At 52.4% G+C, this 17611-nt stretch overlaps 1 protein-coding gene across 1 annotated transcript in view; it reads left to right on the top strand.

Moving 5' to 3' along the window:
* ttn.2 (titin, tandem duplicate 2) overlaps positions 1–17611 on the top strand; it is a 163089-nt gene that overhangs the window by 118326 nt on the left and 27152 nt on the right. Inside the window, exons 214-215 of the mRNA XM_061286865.1 lie at positions 38–17131; positions 17222–17518. Of these exons, the coding sequence (XP_061142849.1) occupies positions 38–17131; positions 17222–17518 (17391 nt within the window). The remainder of the gene's footprint in view (positions 1–37; positions 17132–17221; positions 17519–17611) is intronic.

Here is a 17611-nt window from a genome sequence, read left to right as displayed (position 1 = left end):
ATGTTTTCTTCAACAAGTTCTTTTCCCTCTTCATCAGATCCACCAGGCCCTCCTTCCAACCCAAGGATTGCGGACACCACGAAGACGTCTGCCACGTTCACCTGGGGCCGACCCCACTACGACGGCGGGCTGCCAGTGGATGGATACATTGTGGAGTATAAAAAGGAAGGGCATGATGACTGGGAGACAGAGACAGAGTACCAGCTGAAGGCTACTGTCTATGTTATCGGAAAACTGCAGAAGGGAGGCAGATACCAGTTCAGAGTCAGAGCTGTGAACTCAGAGGGGGTTGGCGAACCTGCAGAGGTTGAGAAAGTAACAGAACTTGTGGACCAGGAGTCTGTTCCAGACTTTGAGCTAGACGCCGAACTCCGCAAATCCCTGGTAGTCAGGGCCCGCACGTCGATACGTCTTTTTGTTCCCATCCGAGGCCGTCCTGTGCCAGAAGTCACCTGGACCAAAGATGACGTCAATCTGAAACTGCGTGCGCACATTGACACCACTGAGTCTTACACCCTGCTGGTCATCCCCGACTGCACTAGATACGATGCCGGAAAGTACAACCTCTGCCTGGAGAACGTGGCCGGAAAGAAGACTGGCTTCATAAATGTTCGGGTCTTGGACACACCGGGGCCCCCGGTGAATCTCAAACCGAGAGAGATTGCTAAAACGAGCATAACCCTTCAGTGGGAGATCCCCATCATTGACGGTGGCTCTAAGATCCACAACTACATCATTGAAAAGAGAGAGGCCACAAAGAAGGCCTACACTGTCCTGAGCACCGACTGGCAGAAGTGCGCCTTCAAATTCACTGACCTGGAGGAGGGCGCTTACTACTACTTCCGCATCTCTGCCGAGAATGACCTCGGCGTTGGCGAGCCCGCTGAAACTGCCGACCCAATCAGGGCCTCTCAGGCCCCTTCGCCGCCAGAAAACCTGTACATCACTGATGTTACGGCGGACAGCGCCAGCTTGGCATGGACCAAGCCTCTTCACGATGGTGGTAGCTTGATCACAGGCTATGTCATTGAGGCCCAGATGAAGGACACTGAGCATTGGCTCCACGTTGCTGCCATCAAGGCTCTGGACTACACTGTGACCAATCTGATCGAGGGGGAAGAATACACGTTCCGCATAATGGCGGTCAACGCTTCGGGTAGAAGCGATCCACGCGAGAGCAGACCAGCGATTATTAAGGAGCAAACATCGGCTCCGTCATTTGATCTACGTGGTGTCTACCAGAAGACGGTCATTGCCAAGGCTGGCGACCGGGTTAAGGTAGAGATTCCGGTGCTTGGAAAACCCAAACCTGTTGTGTCTTGGAAGAAAGGAGACACTGCTCTCAGAGAGACGCAAAGAATCAACACAGAAACCACAGCAACGTCAACCATCCTCAACATTGGCGAAATCAAGAGGACTGATGGAGGCCAGTATTCGATGACAGGAAAGAATATGCTGGGCACAGTGACTGAAACAATCACAGTATTAGTCCACGATATTCCAGGTCCACCCACCGGTCCCATAAAGATGGACGAAGTCTCGTCCGATTATATCCTTATGTCCTGGGAGGCCCCTGAGAATGACGGAGGTGTTCCCATCAACAATTACATTGTTGAAATGCGGGAGACCACCGGTACTTCCTGGGTGGAGTTAGCAGCCACTGTCATACGCACCACATTTAAGGCAGCCCGGCTCATCACCGGAACCGGATATCAGTTCCGTGTTAAGGCCCAAAATCGATACGGCATTGGACCAGCCATTGTCTCTGAGCCGGTGGTGGCGACCTATCCGTTTGATGTCCCAGGCCAGCCAGGCCCACCTGCAGTCACATCCCACAATAAGGATGCAATGACTCTGAGTTGGAACGAGCCAGCTTTGGATGGGGGCAGCGCCATTCTGGGCTACCATGTGGAACGAAAAGAGCGGAACAGCATTCTGTGGCAGCCAATCAGCAAATCTCTTGTGGTGGGGAACATCTTCAAATCAACTGGCCTGGTTGATGGAATTGAATATCAACATCGTGTTATTGCTGAAAACCTGGCTGGTCTCAGCAAACCCAGCAAACCCTCTGACCCATTGCACGCTCTGGATCCGGTGGATCCGCCAGGCAGACCCTTGGCACTGAACATCACCAGACACGAGGTGACCGTTTCCTGGACCAAACCAGAGGCAGATGGAGGATTCCCCATTACCGGATACACCGTGGAGAGGAGAGAGCTGCCAAGCGGGCGCTGGCTCAAAGCCAACTTCAACAACATCCTCGAGACGGTCTACACAGTCAGCGGTCTGATTGAAGACGGAGTTTACGAATTCCGCGTGTTGGCTCGCAACTCAGCAGGAGCTGTGAGTGCACCTTCCCAACCCTCGGAAGCCATCACATGCAGGGATGACCTTGAGGAGCCCCGGCTCAATGTCGACTCCATTTACAGTAGCAATGTTGTTGTCATGGCCGGAGAGGTGTTTACACTGGAGGCCGACGTGACGGGCCGGCCCATCCCCTCACTCGTGTGGACCAAGGACGGGAAAGAACTCGAAGATACCGGAAAGTTGGAGATCAAGATGTCTGCTTTCCACACAAGTTTAATCAACAAAGACTCGTTGAGAAGAGATGGCGGTGCGTTCACCCTTACTGCCAGTAACCCTGGCGGCTACGCTAAATTCACTTTCAACGTCAAGGTCCTTGATCGACCGGGACCGCCAGATTCCTTAACGGTTACCGACATTGCCGCAGAGAAGTGTGTCCTCAACTGGCTGCATCCGACACATGACGGCGGTGCCAAGATTGAATACTTCATCATTCAGAAGCGGGAAACCAGCAGGTTGGCCTGGACAAACGTGGCCACAGATCTCCAAGCAAACAGGTTCAAGGTCACCAAGCTTCTGCAGGGCAATGAGTATGTCTTCAGAGTTATGGCTGTGAATAAGTATGGCATTGGAGAGCCGGTGGAGTCCCTGCCTGTCATATGTGCCAATCCCTACGTTCCCAGTGACCCGCCCGGGCAGCCGGAGGTCACGACCATCACCAAAGACTCAATGGTGGTCTGCTGGGAGCGCCCCGAGCATGACGGAGGGAGCAGAATTAACACTTACGTCATTGAGAGAAGGGATAAGACTGGACTGCGCTGGGTGAAGTGCAACAAAAGGACTGTAACGGACCTTCGGTTTAAGGCCTCTGGCCTCACACCGGGTCACGAGTATGAGTTCAGAGTTTTTGCAGAGAACAATGCCGGACTGAGCCAGCCGAGTCCCTTGAGTCCGTTCTACAAAGCCATGGACACAATATTCCAACCAGGACCTCCGGGGAACCCGAGAGTTCTAGACACGACCAAGTCTTCCATCACTCTTGCATGGAATAAGCCCATCTATGATGGTGGTTCTGAAATCACTGGCTACATTGTGGAGACTTGCCTGCCAGAAGAGGATGAATGGACAATTCACACTCCTAAGAAGGGATGGACAGCTACCTCCTTCACCATCACTGGGCTGAAAGAGAACCAAGACTACAAGATCAACATCTGTGCCACCAACTGCGAGGGTGTGGGAGAGCCCGCTGCTGTCCCCGGAACTCCAAAAGCCGAGGACAGGTTACTACCTCCTGAAATTGAACTCGAAACGGATCTCCGTAAGGTGGTCTGCATCCGAGCCTGTGGCACACTCAGACTCTTTGTGCCGATTAAAGGCAGGCCGGCACCTGACGTCAAATGGTCAAGAGAGCACGGGGAGTCCCTAGACAAAGCTATCGTTGAGGTCACGTCATCATTCACCACTCTGCAAGTTGAAAATGTTGACAGGTTTGATGGTGGTAAATACATAGTCACTGTGGAAAATGCCTCGGGAAGTAAGAGTGCTTTTGTCAACGTCAGGGTACTCGACACCCCCGGGGCACCTCAGAACCTTCTCATCAAGGAGGTTACCAAAGATTCGGTCTCGCTCATTTGGGATGCGCCTTTAATTGATGGCGGCTCCAGAGTCCGCAACTACATTGTTGAGAAACGCGAGTCAACCAGGAAGGCCTACTCCACTGTGAGTTCAAGCTGCCACAAATCCAGCTGGAAAGTTGGAGAACTGGAGGAAGGCAAGATGTACTTCTTCAGAGTTTTGGCTGAGAACGAATATGGCATCGGCCTCCCGGTGGAGACGTTTGACCCCATTAAGGTGTCGGAGAGACCCCTCCCTCCAGGAAAGGTGACTCTCCGCGAGGTTACCGGCACCAGCGTTACACTCACCTGGGAGAAGCCCGACCATGACGGTGGCAGCAGAATCACCGGATACATTGTTGAGATGCAGGCGAGTGATAGTGAAAAGTGGACCCAGGTTATGGCGGTCAAGACCAATGAGGCAATTGTAACGGGTTTAACGCAGGGAGAGGAGTACATGTTCCGTATCTCAGCAACCAATGAAAAGGGAGTTAGTGATCCACGTTCTCTCAGCATGCCAGTGGTGGCCAAAGATCTGGTTATAGCGCCAACCTTCAAACTGGCTTTCAGCACCTTTAGTGTGCTAGCCGGAGATGATCTGAAGATTGACGTGCCTTATGCCGCTTGTCCCAAAGCAACAGCGACGTGGTTAAAAGACGGGGTCGCCCTCAAGGAGACGACGAGAGTTCACGCTGAAAGCACCAACAAGAACCTTTTCCTGGTCATTAAGGAGGCCTGTAGAGATGATGTGGGCGTGTATTCCATCAAACTTAGCAACACAGCAGGAGAGGCAACCGCAAACATAAACGTGGTGGTCCTAGACAAGCCAGGCCCTCCGACTGGCCCAATCAAGCTGGACGAAGTCACTGCAGACAGTGTGATCTTGTCCTGGAATCCGCCAGAGTACGACGGTGGCTGTAGCATCAACAATTATGTCGTGGAGAAGAGAGACACGTCGACCACTAACTGGCAGATTGTATCGGCCACGGTAGCCAGAACCACTATAAAAGCTGTACGTCTGAAGACCGGATGCGAGTACCAATTCAGGATTGCCGCAGAGAACCGCTATGGCAAGTCCTCTGCGCTGCTGTCTGAAATCATAGTGGCTCAATATCCATTCGACGTACCCGCTTCACCACGTTCCGTGGTTGTCCAGTCAGCCACCAAGGAGAGCATGCTGGTCGTATGGGATAAACCCAGCAGTGATGGTGGAAGTAAGATCCTGGGCTACCACGTGGAGCTCAAAGAGAAAAACAGTATTCTGTGGGTGAAGCATAACAAACAGCTTATCCCAGAAACCCGATTCAAAGCGGTTGGCCTGGAAGAGGGTATTGAATACGAGTTCAGAGTTTATGCTGAGAACATTGTCGGCCTAAGCAAAGCAAGCGTCGTGAGTGATTTGCAGGTAGCCAGAGACCCTTGTGACAGACCAGGAAAGCCGGAGGCTGTTATCGTAACCAGAAACCAGGTGACCCTCCGATGGGCCAAACCTGAGTATGATGGTGGCATAAAAATCACTGGCTATGTGGTAGAGAAGAAGGAAGGAGCCGGACGCTGGATGAAGGCCAGTTTTGCCAACGTCATCGAGACTTCATTTGTTGTCACGGGTCTCACTGAAGATCAGATTTATGAGTTCCGCGTCATTGCAAAAAATGCAGCTGGTGTGAGCAGTCAACCGTCCGACTCCACCGGAGCCATCACTGCCAAGGATGAGGTGGATCCGCCCCAAATTGACTTAGATGCCAAATACTCCCAGGCTGTGGTCGTGAACGCCGGAGAGTCCTTCACGCTCGAGGCGGCTTTCTCCGGCAAACCCGTACCCACGGTACAATGGCTGAAGGAGGGTCAAGTCATGAGTGAAGCAGCACGCCTGGAAATCAAGAACACAGACTTTTTGGCCTGCATTGTTGTCAAAGAAGCCATTCGTGTCGATGGGGGCCAGTACACGTTGCTGGTAAAGAATGTAGGTGGAGAGAGATCTGTGAACATTCTTGTCAAAGTTCTGGACAGGCCTGGTCCGCCAGAGGGCCCTATTTCAATCTACGGTGTAACAAATGAGAAATGTTCCATTTCCTGGAAACCACCTTTCCAAGATGGCGGTAGCGATGTCTCACATTACATTGTTGAAAGGAGAGAGACGAGCAGACTGGTTTGGACAGTAGTTGAACAGAAGGTTCAAACCCTCAACCTGAAGATCACCAAGCTTCTCCCCGGTAACGAATACATCTTTCGAGTGATTGCAGTGAACAAATATGGAGTCGGTGAGCCTCTGGAATCCGAGCCCATGATTGCCAAAAATCCATTTGTCCCGCCCGACCCACCAAGAGAGGTCGAGGTCTCCACGATTACCAAAGACTCCATGGTAGTGACCTGGGAACGGCCGAGTAACGACGGCGGCAGCGCCATTCAAGGTTATGTTGTGGAGAAACGTGACAAGGACGGCGTTAGATGGACCAGGTGCAATAAGCGTAACGTAAGCGAGCTCCGTTTCAGAGTTAGCGGTCTTCTAGAAAACCACAGCTATGAATTTAGAGTCTCTGCAGAGAATGCTGCCGGCATCGGAACGCCCAGTCCCACGACAACATATTACAAAGCCTTGGATCCTATCTTCAAACCAGGCCCGCCAAACAATCCCAAGGTGGTGGACACGTCAAGATCCACCGTTTCCTTGACCTGGGGTAAACCCATCTATGACGGTGGCTGTGAGATTCAGGCCTACATTGTAGAAGCATGCAACAGTGCATCAGACGAGTGGTTCATATGCACTCCTTCCTCTGGAATCGCAGAAACGTACTTTACAGTGACAAAGCTCCTGGAGAAGCACGAGTATCAGTTCAGAGTGTGCGCCATCAACAAAATGGGTGTCGGCGAGCAAGCTGATTTCCCGGGGAAAATCGTTCTGGAAGAAAAGCTCGAAGCTCCAGACCTGGACCTCGATGCCGATATGAGAAAGATGATCAACGTCAGAGCCGCAAGCACACTTAGGCTCTTTGTTCCCGTGAGAGGTCGTCCCGCCCCTGAGGTCAAATGGGGCAAGGCTGATGGGGAGATTAAGGAGACAGCCCAAATTGATAACACAGACAGCTACGCATCGCTTGTCATTGAGAACGTGGACCGATTTGACAGTGGCAAATACACGCTTACTGCAGAGAACGCCAGTGGAATAAAGTGCGCCTTCATCAGCGTCAGAGTCCTGGACTCCCCGAGCCCTCCAAATAACCTTTTCGTCAAGGAGATCACCAAGAACTCCGTCACCCTGACGTGGGAGCCTCCGCTCATCGACGGCGGCTCAAAGATTAAGCAGTACATCGTGGAGAAGCGGGAGAGCACTCGTAAGGTTTACTCCCCAGTCACCGTCTGCAATAAGATGACATGGAAAGTAGAATCTCTGCCAGAGGGTGGAATATTCTTCTTTAGAGTGATGGCTGAGAACGAGTACGGCATCGGTCTGCCTGCCAAAACCATTGAGCCGATCAAGGTATCTGAGAAGCCGCAGCCCCCCGGTAAAGTCAGCGTTGTTGACGTCACGCACAGTAGCGTCACCTTGACGTGGGAGAAGCCCTTACATGATGGCGGCAGCCGGATAAGCCACTACGAAGTTGAACTGGCTCCAAGGGACACTGACTCCTGGTCCGTCTGTGCCAGTGGGAAGGCAACCGAGGCCCGAGTGAGTAACTTGCTCAAGGGAGAAGAGTATCAGTTCCGAGTGGTGGCTGTCAACGACAAGGGCAGGAGCGACCCCAGGCAACTGGCTCAGCCGGTCGTCGCAACGGACCTTGTGATCGAGCCTGCCGTTCGTCCTAAAGCCAGTAGCTACAGTGTTCAAGTGGGACACGACCTCAAGATGGAAGTGCCAATTGCGGGACATCCAAAGCCGACCATCTCTTGGTCCAAGGATGGAGCCGTCCTCAAGCAGACCACCAGGGTAAACGTCACAGATTCACCGCATCAGACCACACTCACGATAAAGGATGCCACGAGAGAGGACGAAGGCATGTACACCATCACCGTTGCCAACGATCTGGGATCCAAGGAAGCCACTGTCGAAGTTATCACTTTAGACAAGCCTGGACCGCCGATGGGACCTGTCAAATTGGATGATGTCAGTGCAGAGAGTATCACCCTTACATGGGAACCTCCCACTTATACAGGCGGCTGCCAAATATCAAACTATGTTGTCGAAAAACGAGACACAACCACCACCAACTGGGCAGTGGTTTCTGCCACCGTGGCCAGATCGACACTCAAAGTGGGCAATCTGAAGACCGGTGCGGAATATCAATTCCGAATCTATGCTGAGAACAGATACGGCAAGAGTTATGCCATTGATTCGGACCCGGTCGTGGCGCAGTATCCATTCCAAGAGCCCGGGCCACCGGGCACGCCGTTTGTGTCTTCATACACTAAAGACTACATGGTCGTGGAGTGGCACAAATCTCCATCTGATGGCGGCAGCACTATCCTGGGCTATCATCTTGAAAGGAAAGAGAAGAACAGCATACTTTGGACCAAGATTAACAAGACTCTCGTCCAAGACTGCAGGTTCAAGTCCACTCCTCTGGAGGAAGGCATCGAGTATGAATACAGGGTCTGCGCCGAGAACATTGTCGGCATTGGAAAGTGCAGTAAAGTCTCAGAGGTCTATGTGGCCCGCGATCCGTGTGATCCTCCTGGGTGTCCAGTAGCACTGATTGTGACCAGACACTCAGTGAAGCTCAGGTGGGCCGCCCCGCAGTACAACGGCGGAAGTCTAATTATTGGATATGTAGTGGAGAAACGGGATCTTCCTGAAGGCAAGTGGATGAAGGCCAGCTTTGCAAACGTCACGAGCCTTGAATTCACGGTCACCGGCTTGACAGAAAACAGCAAATATGACTTTAGGGTCATTGCAAGGAACGCGGCCGGTGCAGTCAGCAAGCCTTCCGAGAGCACCGGATCCATCACGGCGATAGACAAAGTTAACCCGCCCGGCTGTGAGACGGACGCCATGTACAATCAGACGCTCGTCGTCAATGCTGGGGACACATTCAGTTTGGAGGCCAAAGTGGACGGAAAGCCCGTTCCTACAGCTCAGTGGTTTAAGGGAGATGTTGAAGTGGAGAACTCGGCCCGAGCGGAGATTAAAAATGAAGACTTTAAGGCTCTTCTTGTTGTGAAGGATGCCATCAGAGTGGACGGCGGCCAGTACACACTGCTACTGACCAACGTGGCCGGCAGCAAAACTGTCCCGTTCAGCGTGAAAGTCCTCGACAGACCGGGTCCATCGGAGGGTCCTCTCACTGTCAGCAATGTCACAGAGGAGAAGTGCTCCCTGTCGTGGCTTCCGCCGAGGCATGACGGTGGCAGCGGCATTTCTCACTACGTCATTCAGAAGAGAGAGACCAGCCGACTGGCGTGGACTGTGGTCTCCAGTGATTGCGTTGCCACCATGTTCAAGGTCACCAAACTCTTGAAGGGTAACGAATACATCTTCAGGGTCATGGCGGTCAACAAATATGGCGAGGGGGAGGCTCTAGAGTCAGCTCCAGTTATAATGAGGAATCAATTTGTCCCGCCTGGCACACCTCGAGAGATTGACATCACCAACATTACCAGGGACTCCATGACTGTCTGCTGGAACCGCCCCGAGACCAACGGAGGCAGTGAAATTGTTGGCTACATTGTGGAAAAGAGAGATCGGGCTGGCATAAGGTGGACCAAGTGTAACAAGCGCAGGGTAACGGACTTGCGTTTCCGAGTGACGGGACTGACCGAGGACCACGAATATGAATTCAGGGTGTCTGCCGAGAATGCAGCTGGCGTGAGTCAGCCGAGCCCTCCCACACCTTACCTGAAAGCCTGTGACCCCACTTTTGAGCCTGGCAGCCCCACCGACGTTCATGTGACAGACACCACAAAGGACTCCATAAGTCTGGCATGGCACAGGCCCATATATGATGGTGGCTGCGAGATTCAAGGTTACGTTGTTGAAGTCACCAAGGCTGATGAGGAGGAGTGGACTATTTGCACGCCACCTTCTGGAGTAAATGTCCCCAGGTTTACCATCACCAAGTTGACTGAGCATCAGGAATACAAAGTGCGCGTCTGTGCCATCAACAAGCTGGGCATTGGGGAGCCGAGCCAGGTCCTGGGCACACTTACGCCTGTGGACAAGATGAATGCCCCGGAGATGATTCTGGATGCAGAACTTCGAAAGGGCATTACCGTCCGTGCGGGAGCCCCCATGAGAATTGGCATTCCATTTAAGGGTCGTCCTACACCGGAGATTAGCTGGGCCAAGGAGGACGGTGAACTTCCCAGTAAAGTTCAACTTGAAATGGAAGATGACTACACGCAGCTCTCCATCGATATCTGTGACAGACATGATGCCGGGAAATATGTCCTCAATCTGCAAAACAGCGCAGGCACCAAATCTGCATTTGTAGCTGTCAAAGTTCTGGACACCCCAGGAGCGCCCATGAACCTGATCGTCAAAGATGTCAAACGCGAGAGCGTCACCCTGAGTTGGGAGCCCCCTCTTATTGACGGGGGTGCAAGAATAAAGAATTATCTGGTCGAAAAGCGTGAGTCCAACAGGAAGGTTTATGCCAACGTAGACAACAAGTGCACAAAGACCAGCTATCGAGTAACCGGGCTCACCGAGGGAATCGTTTACTACTTCCGGGTCCTTGCCGAAAATGAGTTTGGTGTCGGACTACCCGTTGAGACGACAGACTCGGTTAAGACCGCTGAGCCTCCTCTGTCAGTCGGTAAAGTCAATTTAACCGAAGTCACTAAAACAACAGCCTCGCTGTCATGGGAGAAGCCAGTCCACGACGGAGGAAGCAGGATTATCGGTTACTACATCGAAATGCAAACGATGGACTCTGAGGAATGGGTGGAGGCCACCACCACCAAGACCTGCGAAGGCACGGTCACAGGCCTCACTGCCGGACACGAGTATCTTTTCAGAGTATCTGCCTTTAATGACAAAGGTAAGAGTGACCCTAGGGCTCTCGCCGCACCGGTCATAGCCATGGATTTGACCATGTTGCCCGGATTCAGCATGACATTCAACACGTATAGTTTGCAAAATGGTGAAGATTTGAAGATTGAGATTCCAGTGACTGGGCGTCCAGTCCCGACAGTGGAGTGGAAGAAAGAAGGACAGGCTCTTAGAGAGACGACCAGGCTCAATGTATCTGGTACCCCTACATCGACAAAGCTGTGCATCAAGGATGCAAAGAGGGAGGATTCCGGCAAATACACCGTCACAGCTACCAGCAATGTCGGAACTGCAACCGAGGAGATCACCGTTATCGTTCTCGATAAACCGGGTCCGCCCACCGGTCCTGTGAAGATTGACGAAGTGAGCTCCAATTACGTGACATTCTCCTGGGAACCACCAACGTATACTGGCGGCTGTCAAATTAACAACTACATTGTCGAGAAGAGAGACACCACCAGCACAGCTTGGCAGATTGTGTCTGCGACCATCGCCAGAACAACCATCAAGGTCAGCAACCTGAAGACTGGAGTGGAATATCAATTCAGAGTGTCTGCTGAGAACAGATATGGAAAGAGTTCCGCTATTGTCTCACCACAAGTCATGGCTCGGTATCCATTCAGTGTGCCCGACGCACCAGTGGCACCTGTTGTGACCGCGGCGACCAAGGACAGCATGGTGGTAGAGTGGAAGCCGCCCCTAAACAATGGTGGCAGTCCCATTCTTGGTTACCATCTGGAAAGGAAGGAGAAGAACAGTCTCCTGTGGACTCAGCTCAACAAGCTGCTTATCCCCGATGCACGGTTCAAGACCGGTGATCTGGAGGAGGGCATCGAGTATGAATTCAGGGTGTGTGCCGAAAACATTGCAGGACTAAGTCCCGTGAGCAAAGTCTCCGAAAGCACCGTCGCTCGGGACCCCTGTGACGCACCGGGTACTCCCGAGGCCATTGAAATAACACGAAACCACGTCACGCTTCGGTGGGCCGCTCCAGCGTACGACGGAGGCAGCGTGATTACCGGCTACGTGGTTGAAAGGAGGAAACACCCGGATACTCGCTGGATGAAGGCCAGCTTCACCAACATCCTTAACACCCAGTTCACGATCACTGGCCTGACTGAGGACTGCATTTATGAGTTCAGAGTTGTGGCCAAGAATGCAGCAGGCACATCCAGCCGTCCCTCTCCAAGCACAGGAGAAATAACTGCCAAAGATGAAATTGAGGCCCCCGAAGCAACCATGGATTCCAAATTCAAGGACCTAACGGTGGTTCGTGCTGGCGAAACGTTTGTCATTGACGCAGACTACACCGGCAAGCCTCTGCCTGAGGTCATCTGGTTAAAGGATGGGAAGGAGATTGACAAGACTACGCCAAGAATGGAGATCAAGACCACACTCACACGCACCGTCTTGACAGTGAAAGACTGCATCCGCACAGACGGGGGACACTTTGTTCTCAAACTCGTGAACGTGGGAGGAGTTAAAAACATGCCGGCTAACGTCAAGGTTCTAGATAGACCCGGCCCACCGGAGGGCCCGTTAAAGGTCAAAGGCGTTACTGCTGAAAAGTGTTATCTGCATTGGAACCATCCCTCGCAGGACGGCGGAGCTGGCATTTCACACTATATCATCGAAAAGAGAGAAACCAGCCGTTTGTCGTGGACTATGGTGGAGCCCAACATACAAGCCATCAGCTATAAAGTCACCAAACTGCTGCCTGGGAACGAGTACATCTTCCGAGTCACGGCTGTCAACAAATACGGTGTTGGAGAGCAACTCGAATCTGAGCCAGTTGTCGCACGCAATCCATTCACCACCCCGAGCGCACCGAGCATACCAGAGGCCGGTGCCATCACCAGAGACTCCATTGTGCTCACCTGGGAACGGCCAGAGAGCAACGGGGGAGCCGAGATTGAGGGATACATCCTTGACAAACGTGACAAGGACGGCATCCGATGGAGCAAATGCAACAAGAAGAGGCTGACCGACCTGAGGTTCCGATGCACCGGTCTCACCGAGGGCCACTCTTACGAATTCAGGGTCTCTGCTGAAAATGCCGCTGGCGTGGGCACGCCCAGTGCACCGACTCAATACATCAAGGCGTGCGATGCCATTTACCCACCAGGACCCCCAAACAACCCGAAGGTCGCCGACCATTCCAGCACAACGGTCTCCTTAACCTGGACGAGGCCTATATATGATGGCGGAGCACCCGTCAGCGGTTACATTGTTGAAATGAAGGAGGCCGAAGCGGATGAATGGGTCGTTTGCACCCCACAAACTGGGGTGCAGGCTACCAACTACACAGTGAAGAAATTGAGGGAGAACGCAGAGTACCGTTTCCGCATCTGCGCCGTTAACTGCGAGGGCGTGGGTGAACACGTAGACCTGCCTGGCAGCATCATCGCCGCTGAGAAGCTGGAAGCTCCCGAAATTGAACTGGACTGCGATCTAAGAAAGATGGTCAACGTCAGGGCCACAGCGTCCTTGCGTCTATTTGTCACAATCCGAGGGAAGCCTGAGCCCGAGGTCCGGTGGTCAAAGGCAGACGGCACTCTCAACGAGCGTGCTCAGATTGAGGTGACGAGCTCCTACACCATGTTAGTGATTGAGAACGTCGACCGATTTGATACCGGGAAATATGTACTGACGCTGGAGAACATGAGCGGTTCTAAATCGGCCTTCATCAACGTCCGAGTCCTGGACTCACCTAGCGCCCCCACGAACCTTGAAGTGAAAGACGTGAAAAGAAATTCAGTCTCTCTCTGCTGGGAGCCGCCTCTTATCGACGGAGGGGCAAAGATATCTCATTACGTTGTGGAGAAGAGAGAGCAGAAGAGAATGGCCTTCACCAGCGTGAGCACCAATTGTGTGAGGAACTCTTACATGATCTCTGACCTACAGGAGGGAGGCCGGTATTACTTCCGCGTGCTGGCTGTAAATGAACTTGGTGTGGGTCTGCCCGCCTCCACGGAACAAGTCAAAGTCTCTGAGGCTCCTTTGCCTCCTGGCAGAGTGCAGCTGATGGACGTCACTCGCCACACTGTCACTCTGTCCTGGGAGAAACCTGACCATGATGGTGGCAGCAAGATTACAGGCTACATTGTGGAGATGCAGCCCTACGGAGACGAAGTGTGGAGTTTGTGCAGTGAAGTTAAAGCACTCGAGGCCACCGTTGAAGGTCTTGCAACAGACGAGGAGTACTTCTTCAGGGTTTTGGCGGTGAACGACAAGGGCAGGAGTGACCCCAAACCTCTAGCTGAGCCCGTTTTGGTGCAGGACACCACCGTCAAGCCCACCATCAACCTGCTGTTCAACACGTACAGTGTCAAAGCTGGAGATGACCTGAAGATTGACGTTCCCTTCAAAGGCAGGCCGCAGCCTGACGTGACCTGGAAGAAGGATGGTCAGGTGCTGAAGCAGACCACTCGAGTCAATGTTCTCACCTCGCAGAGCTCGTCGAAAATTGTCATCAAGGATGCCACCAGGGAAGACGTAGGAAAGTATGAGCTCACTCTTACTAATGCAGTGGGCACGACAACAGGTGAAATCTCTGTTATCATCCTGGACAAACCGGGCCCGCCCAGTAACATTAAGATGGATGAGGTGAGCGCTGACTTTGTATCTCTGTCTTGGGATGCTCCGACCTACCACGGCGGATGCCAGATTAATAATTACGTGGTGGAAAAGAGAGACACGACCACAACTGTATGGCAGATTGTGTCTGCGACCGTCGCCAGGACCTCCCTCAAAGTGTGCCGTCTAACTCAGGGAACGGAATATCAGTTCCGCGTCGCAGCCGAGAATCGATACGGCAAGAGTCACGCTGTCGACTCTGCCCCCGTCGTTGCTCAGTATCCGTTCGAACCGCCGGGCTCTCCCGCCAACGTTCGTGTTTCCCATGCCACCAAGTCTGGCATGCTTGTTGTTTGGGACCGACCCATCAGGGATGGTGGAAGCCCCGTCGTTGGTTATCACATTGAGTGCAAGGATCAAAGCAGCATCCTTTGGACCAAGGTGAACAGAGGTCTTGTGACCGAGAGTCAGTTTAAGATGAGTGGCATCGAAGAAGGCTTGCTCTACCAGTTTAGAGTCTATGCGGAGAACATTGCCGGCATCGGTCCAGGGTCCAAAGCCAGTGAGCCGGTGGCAGCAAGGAATCCTTGTGAACCTCCTCGCAATTTAAAAGTCACCAATATCACCAGGACCTCGGTCTCCCTCTTCTGGGACAAGCCAGAACATGATGGTGGAATCAAGATTACAGGCTACATTGTTGAACGCAAAGAGGTTCCGAATGGCCGCTGGCTGAAGTGTAACTTCACCAACCTGCAAGACACTTACTTTGATGTCACAGGCCTAACTGAAGACGTCCAGTATGACTTCCACGTTATCGCTAAGAATTCTGCCGAGGTGTTAAGCGTTCCTTCCGACAGTACTGGACCTATAAAAGTCAAAGATGATGTCGATCCACCCACAATCATCTTGGAAGAAAAGTTCAGACAGCTGCTTGTCATCAAAGCAGGAGAAATGATTCAAATTGACGCTGAAACTACCGGGCGACCGCTTCCTGTCGTGACGTGGTCTAAGGATGGAAAGGAGATTGAGGCTAAGGCCAGGTGTGAAATCGCCACCACCAACTTCGCAACTACCCTGCTGATAAGAGATGCTATCAGGAGAGACTCTGGCCAGTACGTTCTGACTCTGCACAATGTGGCAGGAACCCGGTCTGTGGCTATCAACTGCAAGGTTCTGGACAGGCCCGGACCTTCTTCGGGACCCTTGGCTGTGTCTGGCTTGACAGCAGAAAAATGTACTCTGACCTGGGGACCTCCTCGGGAGAACGGCGGCGCTGATATTATGCACTACATTGTCGAAAAACGGGAGACTAGCAGACTGGCGTGGACTCTTGTCCATGGTGACATGAAGGCCACCACCTGCAAAGTCACCAAGCTGCTTAAGGGAAATGAATACATCTTCCGAGTTAGAGGAGTGAACAAATATGGGGATGGCGAAGCCCTTGAAAGTGAGCCAACAAAGGCCATGGATCCGTTCACCGTCCCCGCTGCTCCCACTAATGTTCAGGTTACCTCAGTTACCAGCGAGGCAATGACCATCTGCTGGGAAAGACCAGTCTCTGACGGTGGCAGCAGCATTGCTGGCTACGTCATCGAAAAGAGAGAGAAGACTGGCCTTCGCTGGTGCCGTGTTAACAAGAAACCCGTTTATGACCTCAGAGTCAAAGCATCACACCTTCGTGAGGGCGCTGAGTATGAATACAGAGTGTTTGCAGAGAATGCTGCCGGTCTTAGCGCTCCCAGCGTTGCCTGTCCGCTCACCAAGGCAGAAGATCCCCAGTTCTTGCCTTCCCCGCCAGCGAAGCCCAAGATCATTGACTCCACAAAGTCCACTGTCACTCTGTCGTGGAATAAGCCACTGTTCGACGGCGGTGCGCCCGTGACGGGATACCGAGTGGAATATAGAAACACTTTGGATGATGAATGGACAGTCGGTGTCCAGAACACCAAGAATACAGAGTTCACAGTGGTAGGACTGACACCTGGTGCAGAGTACGTGTTTGTGGTGAAGTCCATGAACAAGATTGGAGTCAGCGACCCCAGTCCAGAGTCTGACAAGCAGCTGGCCAAGGAACGGGAAGAAGAGCCCATCTTTGACATCAGCAACGATATGAGGAAAACTCTTATCGTGAAGGATGGTAGCTCCTTCACCATGACAGTGCCCTTCAGAGGCAAACCCATCCCCAGTGTGACTTGGAGCAAGCCAGATGTTGACCTAAGGATCCGTGCTGTCATTGACACCACAGAAACGTTCACCTCAATCACTTTAGAGAAAGCCACTCGCAACGATTCTGGAAAATACACAATCACCTTGTCCAATGTAGCTGGTACTGCCTCCTTGACTCTCAATGTCAGAGTCCTGGATTCTCCTGGACCTCCAGCATGTGTCATGGTCAAGGATGTGACCAAGAACTCTGCAACTGTGACATGGGATACTCCCGAGAATGAAGGAGGAGGACCGGTAAAGAACTACCTGGTGGATATCCGGGAGGCCAGTAGGAAGGGCTGGACTCAGCTGACTGACACGTGCCATAGGCTGACATACAAGGTGTCAGACCTGCAAGAGGGCGGCGTGTACTACTTCAGAGTGACTGGCGAGAATGAGTATGGCGTCGGAGTGCCTGCTGAGACCAAAGAAGGAACCAAGATCACGGGTATCGTACTTTTCATTAAGTCATGTTTCACAGAATGTGACGATACGAAATGAGCATAACACATTGTTGGTGTGGGTTTCCCCCCTCCAGAAAAACCAAGCCCACCGGCAAAGCTTGCTGTTACTGATGTGACCAAGGAAAGCGCAACTCTGGCTTGGGTCAAACCCGAGCAGAGTGGAGGCAGCAGAATTACGGGATATTTAGTGGAAACGTTGGAGAGAGGCCAGGAGAAGTGGGTCAAGTGCGGCGTAACCAAGTCCTTGCAGTATACCGTGTCTGGTCTGAGGGAGAACGTCGAGTACTTCTTCAGAGTCCGAGCTGAGAACCACGCTGGATTCAGTGATGTCAAAGAAATGATCACCCCGGTGTTGGTCAGAGACCAATATGGTAAGTTATGGTGACATTTTTGATTGAATCAAGCATATTGTGTATTTGTATTTCACCAAAGCCGAGAGATTCTTCAGTTTCCTCAGACATCAA

The sequence above is a fragment of the Syngnathus typhle genome, linkage group LG9, assembly GCF_033458585.1.
Source record: "Syngnathus typhle isolate RoL2023-S1 ecotype Sweden linkage group LG9, RoL_Styp_1.0, whole genome shotgun sequence".
Classification (NCBI taxonomy): Eukaryota; Metazoa; Chordata; class Actinopteri; order Syngnathiformes; family Syngnathidae; genus Syngnathus; species Syngnathus typhle.
This window is presented reverse-complemented; position numbering and strand designations above follow the sequence as displayed.